The sequence below is a fragment of the Cervus elaphus genome, chromosome 15, assembly GCF_910594005.1.
Source record: "Cervus elaphus chromosome 15, mCerEla1.1, whole genome shotgun sequence".
NCBI classification, from domain to species: Eukaryota; Metazoa; Chordata; class Mammalia; order Artiodactyla; family Cervidae; genus Cervus; species Cervus elaphus.
Window position 1 is genome coordinate 11,582,520 of NC_057829.1, and position 14,702 is coordinate 11,597,221.

General features: G+C 46.1%; 1 protein-coding gene, 1 long non-coding RNA gene and 1 pseudogene across 2 annotated transcripts; all 3 read left to right on the plus strand.

Moving 5' to 3' along the window:
* The first annotated feature begins 4,536 nt into the window (after positions 1-4,536).
* LOC122708987 (SIN3-HDAC complex-associated factor-like) lies at positions 4,537-5,474 on the plus strand. The gene has a single exon (XM_043925918.1). It carries the CDS (start codon positions 4,605-4,607, stop codon positions 5,268-5,270), a length of 666 nt encoding a protein of 221 aa, XP_043781853.1. The 5' UTR covers positions 4,537-4,604; the 3' UTR covers positions 5,271-5,474.
* Positions 5,475-6,722: 1,248 nt separating this feature from the next.
* On the plus strand, positions 6,723-13,488 carry LOC122709264. The gene is made up of 3 exons (XR_006345455.1): positions 6,723-6,736; positions 8,110-8,112; positions 13,202-13,488. It is a non-coding gene; the product is annotated as an uncharacterized LOC122709264 (long non-coding RNA).
* LOC122709644 lies at positions 9,906-10,024 on the plus strand (annotated as a pseudogene).
* Positions 13,489-14,702: the final 1,214 nt, after the last annotated feature.

Consider the following 14,702-nt stretch of genomic DNA (forward strand, 5'->3'; position numbering starts at 1 on the left):
AATGGAATTGCTGGGTCAAGTGTAAGTGTGTGCTTAACTTTATTAGAAACTGCCACATAGTTTTCCAATGTGGTTGTCCCATTTTATCCATCTATTTGCAGTGCATCGGGAATTTCTACTGATGCCCCAAAGTTTATGTCATCAGTTGATTTTCACTCTTCTGGTAGGTGCGATACTGCATCTCATTGTGCCTTCAATTTTCATTTTCCTGATTCCATCTGTCAGTCTTTTTTGTGAACTTCAAGTCTTTTGCCATTGTCTTCCTCGCGGAGGGGAGAGTTCATTGTTCAACTGTAATAGTTCCTCATATATTCTGGATATAAGTTCTTTATCAGACACAGGTACTGCCAATCTTTCTGCCAGTTAAGGCTTATGTGTTCATATTCTTAATAGTGTCTTTGATTAGCAGATTTTTTATGAGGTCCAATTTGATTTTTTTTTTCATTTTATGATGAATGATTTTTGACACAAATGAATTGAAAAAGTAGATCATTATTTCCTCCAATATAGAACTCCTCAGTAGCTTCTCATGTTTTGGGAATAAAACTCCAGTCTTTATGTGGACCTTCAAATCCTTGAATGATTTGGTCCTCAGAAGCTCTCCAGCTTCGTCTCACACCCCTTCTCCTACCCCACTGAGCCCTCACCACACGAGTCTTCTTTCTGTTCCTTGACCAGGCAAAGCCTGTGCTTACTTTAGAGTCCTCATGCTTACTGTTCCCTCTGCCAGAAATGCTCTTTCCTCACCTCTTGGGATGGATGGCTCCACCCCATCCTTTAGGTTTGGACTCACATATCACCTCCTCAGAAGGCTAAAGTAGTGATGCGCAATCACCATTGGGTTCACCACCCTATTTCCTTTTTTTCATAGCACTTTCCACAGAGAAATAACCTGTACACTTATTTGTTTACTGGTTTCTTATCCATCTCTCTGACTAGAATGGCAAATTCTTGAGACTAGACATATTATATACTTATGTGCTCAGCCAGTATTTGTTAAGGTGACAAATGAATTTCTTTGAAATGCTAGCCACTGAAGGGTTGGCATATTCCACAATGTACACACACGTGTGCGTGTGTGTGTGTTGCATGTGTGTGTGTGTGCAGGAGGTGGGAGAACAATGTAGGTAGTTTCAATAAATCAAAGTTTTAAATATTCCAAAGATGTCACCTTTACCAGCAATTTCAGCCTCATGATCTTTTAATTATCTGATTTAAAGGCATTCATTTGATTTTCATGTTCCATGCCACATGGAACTTCTCTCTGCCTTTGCACACCCTGATTTCTCTGCCTGGAACATTCTTCTTTCTCCTCCCAGAGCAACATCCTGACTTATGTGGAAACCTGGTTGGCTTCTCCAGAGAGCATTAGGGACCCCTCCTCAGAGCTACTGTGTCCTTTGGAGCTAACTCACTGGAAAAGACCCTGATGCTGGGAAAGACTGAAGGCAAAAGGCAAAGGGGGTGGCAGAGGATGAGGGATGAGATGGTTAGATGGCATCACCGACTCAATGGACATGAATTTGAGCAAACTCCAGGAGACAGTGAGGGACAGGGAAGAGTGGCATACTGCAGTCTACAGGGTCTAAAAGTGTCAGACTTGACTTAGTGGCTGAACAACAAACAACTATTACAGTGCTTATCACTCTGCTTCAAAATATCTGTTCACACGACCATCTCCTTCTCTAGACTATGAGCTTCTCAAGGGCTAGGTCATCTACATATTCCCAGCTCTGGCAAAAGCAAGCAAGCACTGGGGAAATATTTGTTGAACATTGCTATGTTTGTGTCTCTCTAAGATTTATGTGTCAAATCCTAACACCCAGAAGGTGGGGGCTTTGGGAAGTAATTAGGTCACATAGGCGGAGCCCTCATGAATGAAATTAGTGCCCTAATGAAAGAAACCCCAGCCCCTTCATCCCTTTGGCCATAGGAGGACACAGCAAAAAGATGACTGTCTGTGAACCGGGAAGCTGGCCCTCATCAAACATCAGATCTGGTCCTACCTTGATCTTGGATTTCCCTGCCCCCAGAACTGCAAGAAATAAATGCCTGTTGTTTATAAGTCACCTCCTCCATGCTGGTCTGCACTATGTTGTTATGGTGGTGCAAACAGACTAAGATGAATGTTGAATGAATGGATGAAGATGCTTGTAAGGATGGTAGTGTGATGTCTAAAAGAAGAGAAAATGGATCACTTAAATATCCCTAGATAATGATCTCATAAGTAACATGAGCTGGCTTGTTGAATGGTGACTCAACACGATTTTCTCCTTCTATGCTCTCCCTGCATCCTCATCTCTAGAATCTCTATCTGCAGTTACATTCTACATGACATAACCTGAAAATGAAAGATTTAAAAGACTGAAATGATGTAGCCTTTACTGTTCCTATACAGTAGACATAATAAAACATGAGGTCAGACAGCAACTTCTGTGTATCCTTCGCAATTGACTCATTTTAAGCTACAAGGAGCTGAGATCAGCAGTATGTGTTCCCTGTGATTCAAGCATTTCTGACTTTTGTCTTTATCTTAAGTATCAAGGATCTTTATTCTCAAGTCTGATATTGAATCTGTAGCTGTAGATATGTCACTATTTTGAGAATAAAGAGTCCCATCATCTTCATGCTTTGCAAGTCCTCAGCCACAGAGTTAAACCTCATTCTCATAAACGTTTTGATTTTCTTAACTCTGCCCCTCTCTCTTGGCCTCTTAAAGAGTTTTGCAAGACACACTTAAATTAGGTTCTTGTGACTAAGCACTGATACATAACAAAGTTAATATGTGTGGGAAAACATACTTGTGAAAGAAGACCAATGAAAGAATTGAGTCAACAATCCTTAGCAAATCTTGCCTCTATAAACATTTACCAAGTTAGCAATCATTTTGCAACTAGAAAACCAATACCTGTGTTACCACAACTAATGATGGGCATTTGGGATATGAGATCCATGGGCTTCCTCAGGAGTGAATTTTTTTTTAAAGCTTCCATATGGAAGGGACAAGTTGAACAAGTTCTTAGCTACACTAACATATAGCATCTCTATATGTTTTCAGGGTTTACAGCCTAACTAACAAGGTAGGAAGAAATACATTCACCAGAATTCCAGAAGGGACTGGAAGAAGCAGCTGGGGCTGACAGGCTCCTCCCATCCAGACAGCTTTGGCAACAGGACAAGGGGTGATGCTTTGCCTCATAAGTGTAAGAGCAGACGATGGTGGAGGGATGCTGTATATTGTGTGATGTCATTCTTGACTTCTCAGTCACGTGACTAGAGTCATGCGCTGCCTGACTGCAGAGAAGAGGTGTGTGGGGCAGAACTGAGACACCATGCAGACTCCTGAGTGGAAGGGGGAAGGAAGGGGTAAGGCCAGGACTGACTTCTCAGGGATCTGAGGGAAGGCACTAGCATTAGACAGGCTAAGCCTACCCCATCTGTTGAAAATCTTCCATATTACGATCCTAGAGGACCACAGAGGTCTTTGGGCCTGGCGTGCTGCAGTCCATGGGGTCACAATGAGTCGGACATGACTTAGAGACTGAACAACAACAAGAAGAGGTACACCAGGGCCTTTCTGGCCAGCACTGAGAGTCCAGGAGGGTGATAGGAGGAACACTGAAAGAGACAACTATATATTTGGGCTCTTGCACACACTTTTATGAGTCTCAGCTTTCCTCATTTATACAACTGGATAAAATATTACTGCCCCCAACACTGCGCTATTGTAAACATCAGAAGAGGTATGGACATGAAAGTGCTTCCTGCGTGACTATCCCAACTCCCCATCTATTTATGTCCCCATGCCTGCACGTGTGCTCGGTTGTGTCTGACTCTCTACAACCTTATGGACTGCAGCCCACCAGACTACTCTGTCCACAGGATTTCCCAGGCAACAATACTGGAGTGGGTTGCCACTTCCCCCTCCAGGTGATCTTTCTGATCCAGGGATTGAACCTGGGTCTCCCGAATTGCAGGTGGATTTTTTACCGCTGAACCATTGAGGAAACCCATTTATGTCTCTGGGCTCCTCTAACTGCCAACAAGAAAAGCCATGGAGAAAGCTCTTTCTGTCATCCCCTTAGTTCAGCAGTGGATTATATGTCATGCCACTTCTGCCATTGATCCAATATTATCCATTTATGGGACACTTATTTAATACTTACACCTGTCTGAGGTGCTGGAGATACAATGAATGATGTCTCATGTCAGTCTAGCTGACTTATGTGATTAACTCTCAATTGCTTCCAAACTCTAGGGGGAAAGAGGAGCATTATTTATTGAGTCTTCAAACCGTTGCAACTTGAAGCTCATCCTGGTGACAAGAGTTTCCTGAGCTCCAGATATTGTCCCTGAAGACAGCAGCAGAAGCATCCAAATGCCATCCTGTGCCAGGGGCTCACTGCAATGACCTTTCCCAAACTATAATAGTGACTCCACTGTAAGCTGTCTTAAGACTCCACTGACTAGAATCTTTCTAGACAAGGCTGTTGAGGAGGAGGGAGTGATTGAAGGGGGGGTTGACTTAGCGTGCACTGCGCCCCTCGGGATTGTTATTGCGCGTGAAACGGCTGCTTTTGGAAGGCTATTGCCCAGAAGAAAAGATGTTTGGTTTTCACAAGCCAAAGATGTACCGAAGTATAGAGGGCTGCTGCATTTGCAGAGCTAAATCCTCCAGTTCTCGGTTCACTGACAGTAAACGCTATGAAAAGGATTTCCAGAGCTGTTTTGGGTTACATGAGACTCGTTCAGGAGATATCTGTAATGCCTGTGTCCTGCTTGTGAAAAGATGGAAGAAATTGCCAGCAGGATCAAAAAAAACCTGGAATCATGTGGTAGATGCAAGGGCAGGACCCAGTCTAAAGACTACACTGAAACCAAAGAAAGTGAAAACTCTATCTGGAAACAGGATAAAAAGTAACCAGATCAGTAAACTGCAGAAGGAATTTAAACGCCACAATTCTGATGCTCACAGTACAACCTCAAGTGCCTCTCCAGCTCGGTCTCCCTGTTACAGTAACCAGTCAGATGATGGCTCAGATACAGAGATGGCTTCTGGCTCCAACAGAACGCCACTGTTTTCCTTTTTAGATCTCACATACTGGAAAAGACAGAAAATATGCTGCGGCATTATCTATAAAGGCCGTTTTGGGGAAGTCCTCATCGACACACATCTATTCAAGCCTTGCTGCAGCAATAAGAAAGCAGCTGCTGAGAAGCCGGAGGAGCAGGGGCCAGAGCCTCTGCCCATCTCCACTCAGGAGTGGTGACTAAGCTTTATGTAGAAGGGGAGCAAAAATGATTTAAATTTTGGAAAACAAAGCAACAAAATGACCCTCCTATTTTTAATTTGGATACCTGCTATTCTGCCAAAAGATGGATTTGTAGAATAGTTTTGAATGGGTTATTTTTCCTCCAGTTCCACAAACTCTGAAGCCAGTGAAGCTTACTAAGAGATAAAAAAGAAGTGTACATAATATTTAAGATGCTGAGTATTTCATAGGAAAGCTGAATGCTGCTGTAAAGTGCTCTTTAAGTCTTTTTTAAAAATCCCCTTCTAATGAATGAAATTAGGGGAATTTTCAGGGGACAGAGACGGGATTTGTTGTATAATAAACGTATGTAGTTTTTAGTCTTTCTATTTTGAGAAGCAGTGGTTGGGGCATTTTTTAAGATGGCTGGCTACACTTGTTTTCCTTCATTATAATAAATTTGTCATAACTCAGTAAACATGGACTTGCCCCTAGAGGTAGTTGTTAATAACTGAAATATTAAGGTCTTGCCAAGGTTCTGGTGATTCAAACCTGTACTACTGAATATTAAGCGGGACAGACAGCTCTCTGGTGCAAATATCTTGAAGGAGCAATTTCTAAATAGGCAGAGGTAACCTGACTGTATATGTTGGATCCTGTGTCACCTCCCTCCATGTTGATATTTGATACAGATTTTAATTTATATGAAACTTAAAAAGCAGAATCAAAACTTAAAGCAGAATCAAAGTTCCTCTTGGGGAAATGTCAAGTCTTTAGGATAAGCAATCCTATATGAATAGTACCAAAGCATTACCACTTGGTAGAGAACATTCTCTATTAAAAATGTTAGATTATCTGAAAAATAACAATGTGCAAGTCTTTAGGATGGCACACGAAAAAAACAAAGGTTAATGCTTCTTGGGGCACGGTTCTTAGAGGGCTTGCAAGTGTGTAAATAATTTATGTTACGTGACTGGTGACTTCACTGAAAAATCTGCACAATTCAGTTTTAGCTCTGGATTACTTCAGTTGACCTTTGTGAAGGTTTTATCTGTGTAGAATGGTTGTTTGACTTGTTTTAACCTGTTAGGGTTTTAGGTTTTTTTTTTTTTTTTCATTCTATATTAAAATTCTACTAAAAGAAAAAAAAAAAGACTCCACTGACTAGTAATTATTGAGCACCTGCTGGTTGCTTCATACTATATTATATACTTAGGGCACAAAAGAAACATTAGACATGGCCTCTACCATGAAGGGACCCACAATTTAGTGGAGGAAACAACTGGAGACTAATGTGTGTCAGGACTCAGTCAGGGACCAAGCGGTGAGACCTGACAAAGGAGAGGTCCAAAACAGTCAGAGAAGGATTAACATAGATGAGAATTCAGGTGACTTAAAGGATGGTGAGATAGCTCATTCTTAGGTAGGAGAGCAGGACCCTGGAGGAGAATGGGACAAAATTTTTTCCTACATTCCTTGTCTTAGTCACTTAAGACATTTTTTCTTAAGCTCTGAGTTGCTACAACAATCCATTTCCCCTAAGACTAACTTTCATTAAGTCCAGAGCTAACTAATGATTATATAACAACAATGTATCTTGCTTGAAGACATGTTTCTCCTTCTTAACAAAAACCTTCTGACTAATCCTGTTATTTTAAGATGTATGTTGTGGGACTGGGTCTAGAAAGACGTTTAAAACCTCGAGATATTCTTTTAATCTGTTGCTAGAAACCAATTCAAAAAGTATATAAAGCCACACCCAAACTTGTGAGTGGGGGCATTCACCACCCCCTTCTGATGTCTATGTCAGAAGCTTTCTCTGTCCCTTTTTCACTGTAATAAAACTTTGGCCATATGAAGTTCTGAGGGACTGAAACTGTGTCTTTGATTCCAAAGCAAAATTCTTTCCTTTGGAGATCATGAATCCGAACTGTTCACCGTGAGTTATCAATGGGAGGTATTGGGGCAGCGTGACTAAGGCAGTGAAGACCACCTCTTCCTCGGAGAACAGTATGAATGTAAGTCAGATTTCAAGGAAACCTGCATAGTGTGTGTGTGTGGTGTTGGATCACAGGGTGGGAAGCTGTGTGTGTTTGTGTGTGTGTGTGTGTGTGTGTGTGTGTGGTGTTGGATCACAGGGTGGGAAGCTGTGTGTGTGTGTGTGTGTGTGTGTGTGTGGTGTTGGATCACAGGGCGGGAAGCTCTGTGTGTGTTTGTGTGTGTGTGTGTGTGTGTGCGTGCGCGCGCGCGTGTGTGTGGTGTTGGATCAGAGTGCGGGAAACTGCGTTGCCTAGAACAGAGTTTAGTTATAAATTAAGGAGATGTAGAGCCAGAATGCGCTTCCCAGGTGGTGCTAGCAGTAAAGAACCTGTCTGCCCATGCAGGGAATGAAGGAGATGTGGGTTTGATACCTGGGTTGGGAAGATCCCCTGGAGGACGACATGACAACCTACTTCAGTATGCTGGCCTGGAGGATCCTACAGTAAGAGGAGCCTGGCGGGCTACAGCCCATGGGGTCACAACAGTCAGGCAGGCAGGACTGAAGCAACGTGGCACACAAGCATGCACACAGAGGCAGAGTATGAAGGATCTTGATTCTGGGCAGAAAGTTAATATCTCATTGTGGGTTCTTAGGCAGACAAGCAGCAGCAAGGCAGTCACAGCCTTCTGAGAGAAGAACAGGTAAGACAGAGGGTTAAATTTAGAGGCGGTTTGTAAGTGGGCAGTGACAGCAATGCTTAAAACCATGTAACGTCCACTTGTTAACTCCTTGACTCCAGAATCCACAAAACTGGGTCCTCCTCTGCATGTATTATAGGAAGCACTTGAAGACAAGAAGGACTTGGTGCTTACCAAGCTAGTGGAGGACGGAATTGCTTTTGCCTTTGCAAGAGCATTGGTGCCTGTGCAGACATAGTTTCCTTCACTTTCAAGGGAAAGGTTCTGCAACAAAAGGGATCCATTGAAAAGCAAGGAAATAGTGTCACTCAGAGATTCTCCTATCATCAACCAAGTAACATTAGGATGAGGCACACCATCGGAATAAAACCAGATATGACCCGAACGCCCTCAAGCCGTAGCCTATCTTCCAGCCAACAGGGCCTTTGGCCAGCCGGCCAGCCAGTCAGCGGGCATGGCGGGTAGCAGCGTGCCAACTTTTGGATCGCCACGGCCATAGCCCCTCTGCGGGAGGATGACCGGGGCCCCGACTCCCAACGCAGACCTGGGTTGCCTCCAAGAGGCCGGAGGGCCACTCCGCATTCGGATTGCAAGAAACAAGATGACCGTCCGGTATGCTTGGACCCCACATGATATGCAATCCCCCAGCTCCACACCCTTCCCCCTCCATTCTGGGTATCCCCCCCCCCCCCGGACCCCAGTCGGCCCGCCCACACCCTTGCCCCCTGACACACTCGCACACACACTCTCACACACTCACCCTCTGGCCTTTGAGCGGGGGCTGGGTCTTGCCTTAGCTAGCCAAGCCGAAGGGGACCTTTGAGACCTCGGCTGCCAAGACGTCTTGGGGACGCCACGGGGGGGCTCTGCCAGCCCAAGGGCACCGCGTGCAGCTGGGGCCCGGGGCCCAAGGCTGACGCCCCCTCCCTTGGGGAAGCTGCTTCTTCCGCCTGGCCTCTCTCTCAGGTGGGTCAGGGACTGTGCCATTGTGTCTGTCTCGGATCGGATGCCATCCTCTCTCCCGTGTCTGCCTCCCGTTTTCTGTCCGTCAGTCGCTGTGTCTCCGTGTGTGTGTGTGTGTGTGTGTGTGTGTGTGTGTGTGTGTGTGTGTGTGTGTGTGTCTGCGCGCGCACGCGCGCCCGTCTGTCTGTCCGGCTGCATCTCCCTCTCCCTGTCTTCGAGTCTGTCTCTGAACCTCAGTCTCTCTCTGCCTCTGTCTCCTGACACCCGGCCTCCCGTCCCTTCCTCTGGCCCCGGCCTCTCACAGGTTGCTGGGGCCCTGGCTCTGGCTGACGAGCTTGCGCCAGCCGCCGGCTTGTCTCACTTGGCGTGGGTGCGTGAGGCGAGTGTCTTGTGTGTCTGTCCGTGTGCCTGCCTGTCGGCCGTCTGCTCTCTCAGGACGGTCCTGTGCTTGGCGGGCGGCGTGGGGGCAAGTGGGGCCTGGATAGGGCGAAGGGGCGGGGCTGACGCGCTCCTGTCGGCCGCGCTGCTGGCTCCCCGTGGGTTTGGGCACCGGGCAGGTGCCGGGCAGGATGGGCGCTCAGGGCTCCAGCTGGGCTGCGCAGGAGGCCCAGAGGAGGCTCAGAGGCCCGCGGGCGGCGGGCAGCGGCGGGCCCGGAAGCCAGAGACCTCCGGGGCCACCTGGCCCTGTGCAGCGAACGGGACGAGGCTGGGGGCACCGCCCAGCGGAGGCGGGCCTGCAGAGGCCCGGGGTGGGAGAGCGCCGAGACCTCCGCGCCCGTCCCGCCCCCGCACGCACGCACGGGGATGGTGAGCGGGGGCGGGGCGGCGTGGGCTGGCCGCAGGGCTGCCGGCCCTGGCCGGCCGGAGTCCGGTGGCGGGTCGTCCGGCTCAGGTACAGCGCGCGGCCCCTGGAGAGGTGCGGCCGGCTGGCCCGCCCGGCAGGCAGGTCACAGCGAAAGGGAGGCGCGGCGCGGCGCGGGGCTCTTAGGGCGCTTGGAGGCAGCCGCCTCCGTCTACGGCCATACCACCCTGAACGCGCCCGATCTCGTCTGATCTCGGAAGCTAAGCAGTATCGGGCTTGGTTAATACTTGGATGGGAGACCACCTGGGATTACCGGGTGCTGTAGGTTTTTTGCCCCCCCGCCCCATCCCCTCAACCCTACCCCACGCCTCCCTAGCCCCATCCCCGCCCCTGGCGCGGATGTGGGTTTGCAGACTGGGGTCCGGGGTATACCCAGAATGGAGGGGGAAGGGTGTGGCGGCAGTGGCTTTGGAAGCCAGTGTGGTCTTCTTACTGTCTCTCTCTCCCTCTTTCTGTGTCTCAGTTACTTGTAGTTTGCATTCGAGAAATATGTTTCAATGTATGTTAAGTCCCAGTTTGTTAATGGAGGCCTGTATCTACTCTGACTCATTTCTGGGTTAATTCTTTGCTATTATGGGATTGTTATGTGAAATTCAATTGAATCTTGGAGAGCACCCTGAATTTGTTTCTGAAGCTTGTCTCAGTATCAGTCTTTGGAGTAGATCAGATGGTTGATGACATGCAATCAGAACTGGAAAAAGCCATAATTAGGGACTGTCTCCAACCTGCATGAAAGGACCTTTTTATCAGGTACTCTTAACTAGCTCATGCACAGTAAAATTGAAGGGAAATTTACTCTTGGATTAATTTCCCCTTCCAAGAGCTGCCACACTGGTCTAATCTATAGAGAGGACTGATGACCTGAACTTACCTTAAAATGAAGCTTAAACAGAGGAAACTGCACTACACCAGGAGGAGAAGAAGGTGACAGAGGTAGACAGGTTGCCCAAGGTTCTGTACTTGATTCTTTGATAATTTTTATGTTTTCCTGACTTCCTTGACCTTTACATATAAATCAAATATTTTTCTATTGTAAGCATGATACTATGCTAGTTTTAAAAGTTAATCCAGTTGTTTTCAAGCCAATTACCTATGTGTAGTTGTGGGTTACCTTGCTGAATTTCTCTAGTCCAAGGCTCTATTTGGTTGGCCCTGAGAATATTTACTTTAAAAGAAATTATAGTCATATTCAGGTCACTATTGATATTACTAGATGGGATCCCCTCACCTGGCCAATTAATAATGCCTGCTCTGATCCTGGCCATAAATTTGAGTTTTCTTCTATTACTCAAGCTCAATCAGAACAACAAGCAAAGTTTCAGCAAAGGAGAAAAATCTTCCACAATTATATTTACATAGGAAACACCAGGCTATGGTAATTTAGGTTTAAAGTCTCCTCCATGTTGGAAACAATTAAATCATACTAAGGCTAACCAGTTTAGTAACACTAGGAAACTGTGCTATGTGCCTTATAGACAGTGTCAGTATATCATTTGCCTGGAAGATAAGGATTCGTATAGAATAGACTAAGTCAGACGACCTGGGGTACTTGGCTACATTTAATGAAAGCTCTTACCTTAAGTCTTATTTATAACTTTATTAATACTGCTGTTATTTGCATTTTGCCTGTTTTACAAAATTGCTGTTTCTTACACTGCCAAATGTGTGACTGAGTCTCTGATAAAATAAAATATACTTTCATATAAGATTGATGATGGTAACAGTGTAACTAGATATGTGAAGAAGCAACAAGAAGGAATGTTTTCCTGGACCAAGAGGCTAGTAAGACAGGTGGTCCAGAGAATTTTGAATACTGTTTTATGGCCTTGTCCAGTAACAGCACATTGAGTGACCAGCCAGCAAATTCTTTGCCAGCTGTGAAAATGAACATTCTCAGCACCATTGGACAAAACAGTCATGAAATGCCCCCCGCCCCAAATCATGGACAAGCTTATGACCATGAAGGGGCTCTGCCATCTAGAAACTGGTACTTGCCATCTACCTCTACAAAGATTAAATCATGGCCACTGCAGCTGTTAACCTTCAACATCCCTGAAAGTAGTTCAGGGTGGATATCAGAAATGAGGCCCTCTGTGCTCTGGGAAAAACTGGCAGAACAGGCCTTCAGATAGTTAGATATCTTCAGGAGAAAATTTTATGAGTCTCAATCCTTGCATCTTCTCATACATAGAAGACACTAAGATTGTTAACTGTAATATATGCTTTGGCTATTAAGGAGAATATTACAATTAAAAGCCAAAATAAAGTAGCTATGGTTCAGACATCCAAGGAAATAACTAGGTGACCCTATGGGTGTAATTTCAGACTAGTCCTTATATTGCTAAAAACTTGAGCTTTCTGAGTTGTGTAAGACTTAGATACCACTGGACATTCTCAAAACAATGTCTGCTGGCAGCTAGTAACTGCAACCTTACTTTTTATAAAACTAGGCAACTGGCTACCTGGCTACCAGTCTCCCCAAAATGCCAGGTCCAGACTGGGTTTCAGGCCTATTCTTATGAAAAGAAATGAGATTTATTTCGTCTACCAAAATTCCATCTGTCACTCCTCTGGCTACTTCTCATTAGGTCTGCTACACCAAAATGGCAGACCAAGGGATTGAGATTTTAATCACACAAGACTCATATCTAGGACTTGAAACTCAGGAATACTTCCGATTCAGTGTCTAGTCTCCAAACTGAGACTGCCCTATGCCCCATTTTGACAGGAAGTTATCAGAGACATAGTTCCCCAGTTCCATAAATTAAAACTGAGCAGGATCCTATGGGGCTCTGGAGTACAGATCCTTTCTGTGTTCCCTGTTTCTTTTTTTAGGATATAGCCTTCATTCAGCCTCCTTGACCTCCCTTGAGTCCCAAAGGACAGGTCCAAACGGTTACTGGTCAGAGAATGGAGGCAATACAGAAACAGAGGAGGAGCAATCAAATGGTGGTACAACCTTGGAACAGGGTCCTGGTTCCTACTGGAGAAATATGCATAACAATGTCTTTGAGTTCTTCTGCAGGACTGGGGTCCCCACCCAGGTGGAGGATGGTAACTTCAGGCTGAGCTCAAGATTCCTGGAGCACCACCCTGTTGCCTCACCACCAACCAATCTGAAGAAAGTCACACACCCTGCAGTCCTCACCCCAAATGTTGCCTTCCATTTCTGGGGCCTGGTGATGACCATCCTGTTAGGCCTCCTGTTTTGCCCTGTCTATTTCATCTCTGACGGGGTCCAACAGTTTCAGGTTAAATTGCTATTCCTACGAGGGTAAGTGCTGGTTTCAGGCACAGAATACCTTGACTTAGATCAGGTAGAGAGAGACTTCTGCTCTGCTAGGCAGGCCTACACATATGCATAGCAGGAAGAAGTTACAGAAGAAGGAGACCTCTGCCCCCATTCCCAAGAAGTATCTTGAGTATGAAGTCTCTCAGGGGGTAGTTGTTAGGGGAAGCACAGTGACTGAAACCACCCACCCTGGCCAGGCACCACAGTAACCATTTGCATGAGTTGTTTTACAACAGAAGGTCCTCGTAAGGAACAAGGAACTAATAAGCCACCACCAACTGGAATAGTTCAGGAAAGGTCAAAAGGAGACATCATGTGTCCAACCAGAATGCTTCTCGCTGGGATCCATCTTGCCTGAGCAATGCATGCACCACCAGGAAGGACTCTGAGTCAGATGATTGGCTAAAGACAAACCAGAAACTAATCCTATCACCATAAAACCCAAGACTGTGAGCCACTGTGGCAGAGCTGTTCTCCTGGGTTTCCCTACCCTACTGCTCTCCACCAAGGTGCCCCTTCCCAATAAAATCTCTTGCTTTGTCAGCACACGTGTCTCGTCGGACAATGAATGTTAGACAAGAGCCCACTTCCAGGCCCTGGAAGGGGTCCCCCTTCCTGCAACATAAGCAGTTTTAGCAAAAGCAAGGGGAAACCTTGGCAGCTTGGCTTTTGTGACTCTGAGACACAGGGATGGCCTGGTGTCTGTGGGGGGTTTTGTGGGTCCTTACTGGGAGAAGTAGAGGGATGGTATGCAAGATGCCATTTTGAAAGTGTGAAGACCCTAAAGGGGGCCCGAGCTGGTAGGAGTCCCATCTGGGTTATGTGGATGCAAATGTGGGCTGATTTGTGTGGAGGTATATCATAGAGGCTGTGTCCTATGCTGTAGATTTAGAACAGTGTACTCTAGGCTCTGTCCTCTCTTGTAGATTTAGAACAATGTACTGTAAATGCCGCATCCTATACTGTGTGCTGTAGATTTAGTCTGTGTCTTGTGGTGTGCTACTCGCCTTTGATTTTCTTGCAAATTTGGAGCACTGTGAAAGCATTTGGAATCATGTGGGTGGGCTGTGAATGCTGCAAAAACCCCCTCTTTGAAGGGGTGGGCCCCACGCCTGTGGGGGATTTTGCTGCTCCTTAATAAAAACTCCACAGGGGTGGAGTTGTTCCTGTGGAGGCTTTCCTGAAATTTCAAAAGGACAGATGGTGGACTGGATTTGGCCATGGAAGATAAAGGTACTCCACAGGCGGTGGGTGGCTCTTCTAGCCTTGTGAGAGCAAGGACTGCAACCTGAGTTCCAGGTGATATATAGCATTGGGTTTTGCTATATGTTGGAGATGTAACTGTTTGTTGTTGTAGCTACTGCAGTTGCAAGAGGTGAATCCAAGGGTCACTGTTGCTCACCAAGGGAAAATCAAGGAATACGAATTGCACATATACTGAGAGGCAAGAGACCCTGAAGGGGCTGAATGCAGGGAAAGTGCAAATTAGCCAAGACGGCATGGTCAGGCTCTCTTGCCCCATGCCCTTTGGCTCTTGCCCCACATTTTGTAAATAATGATTATGTAACAGCTGAGATCGCTTACAGCACCGAGCATGTGCATCATGAGGTATTCACTTGGCCATGGGCTATTTTTGTTCTGTAAGCATATATGA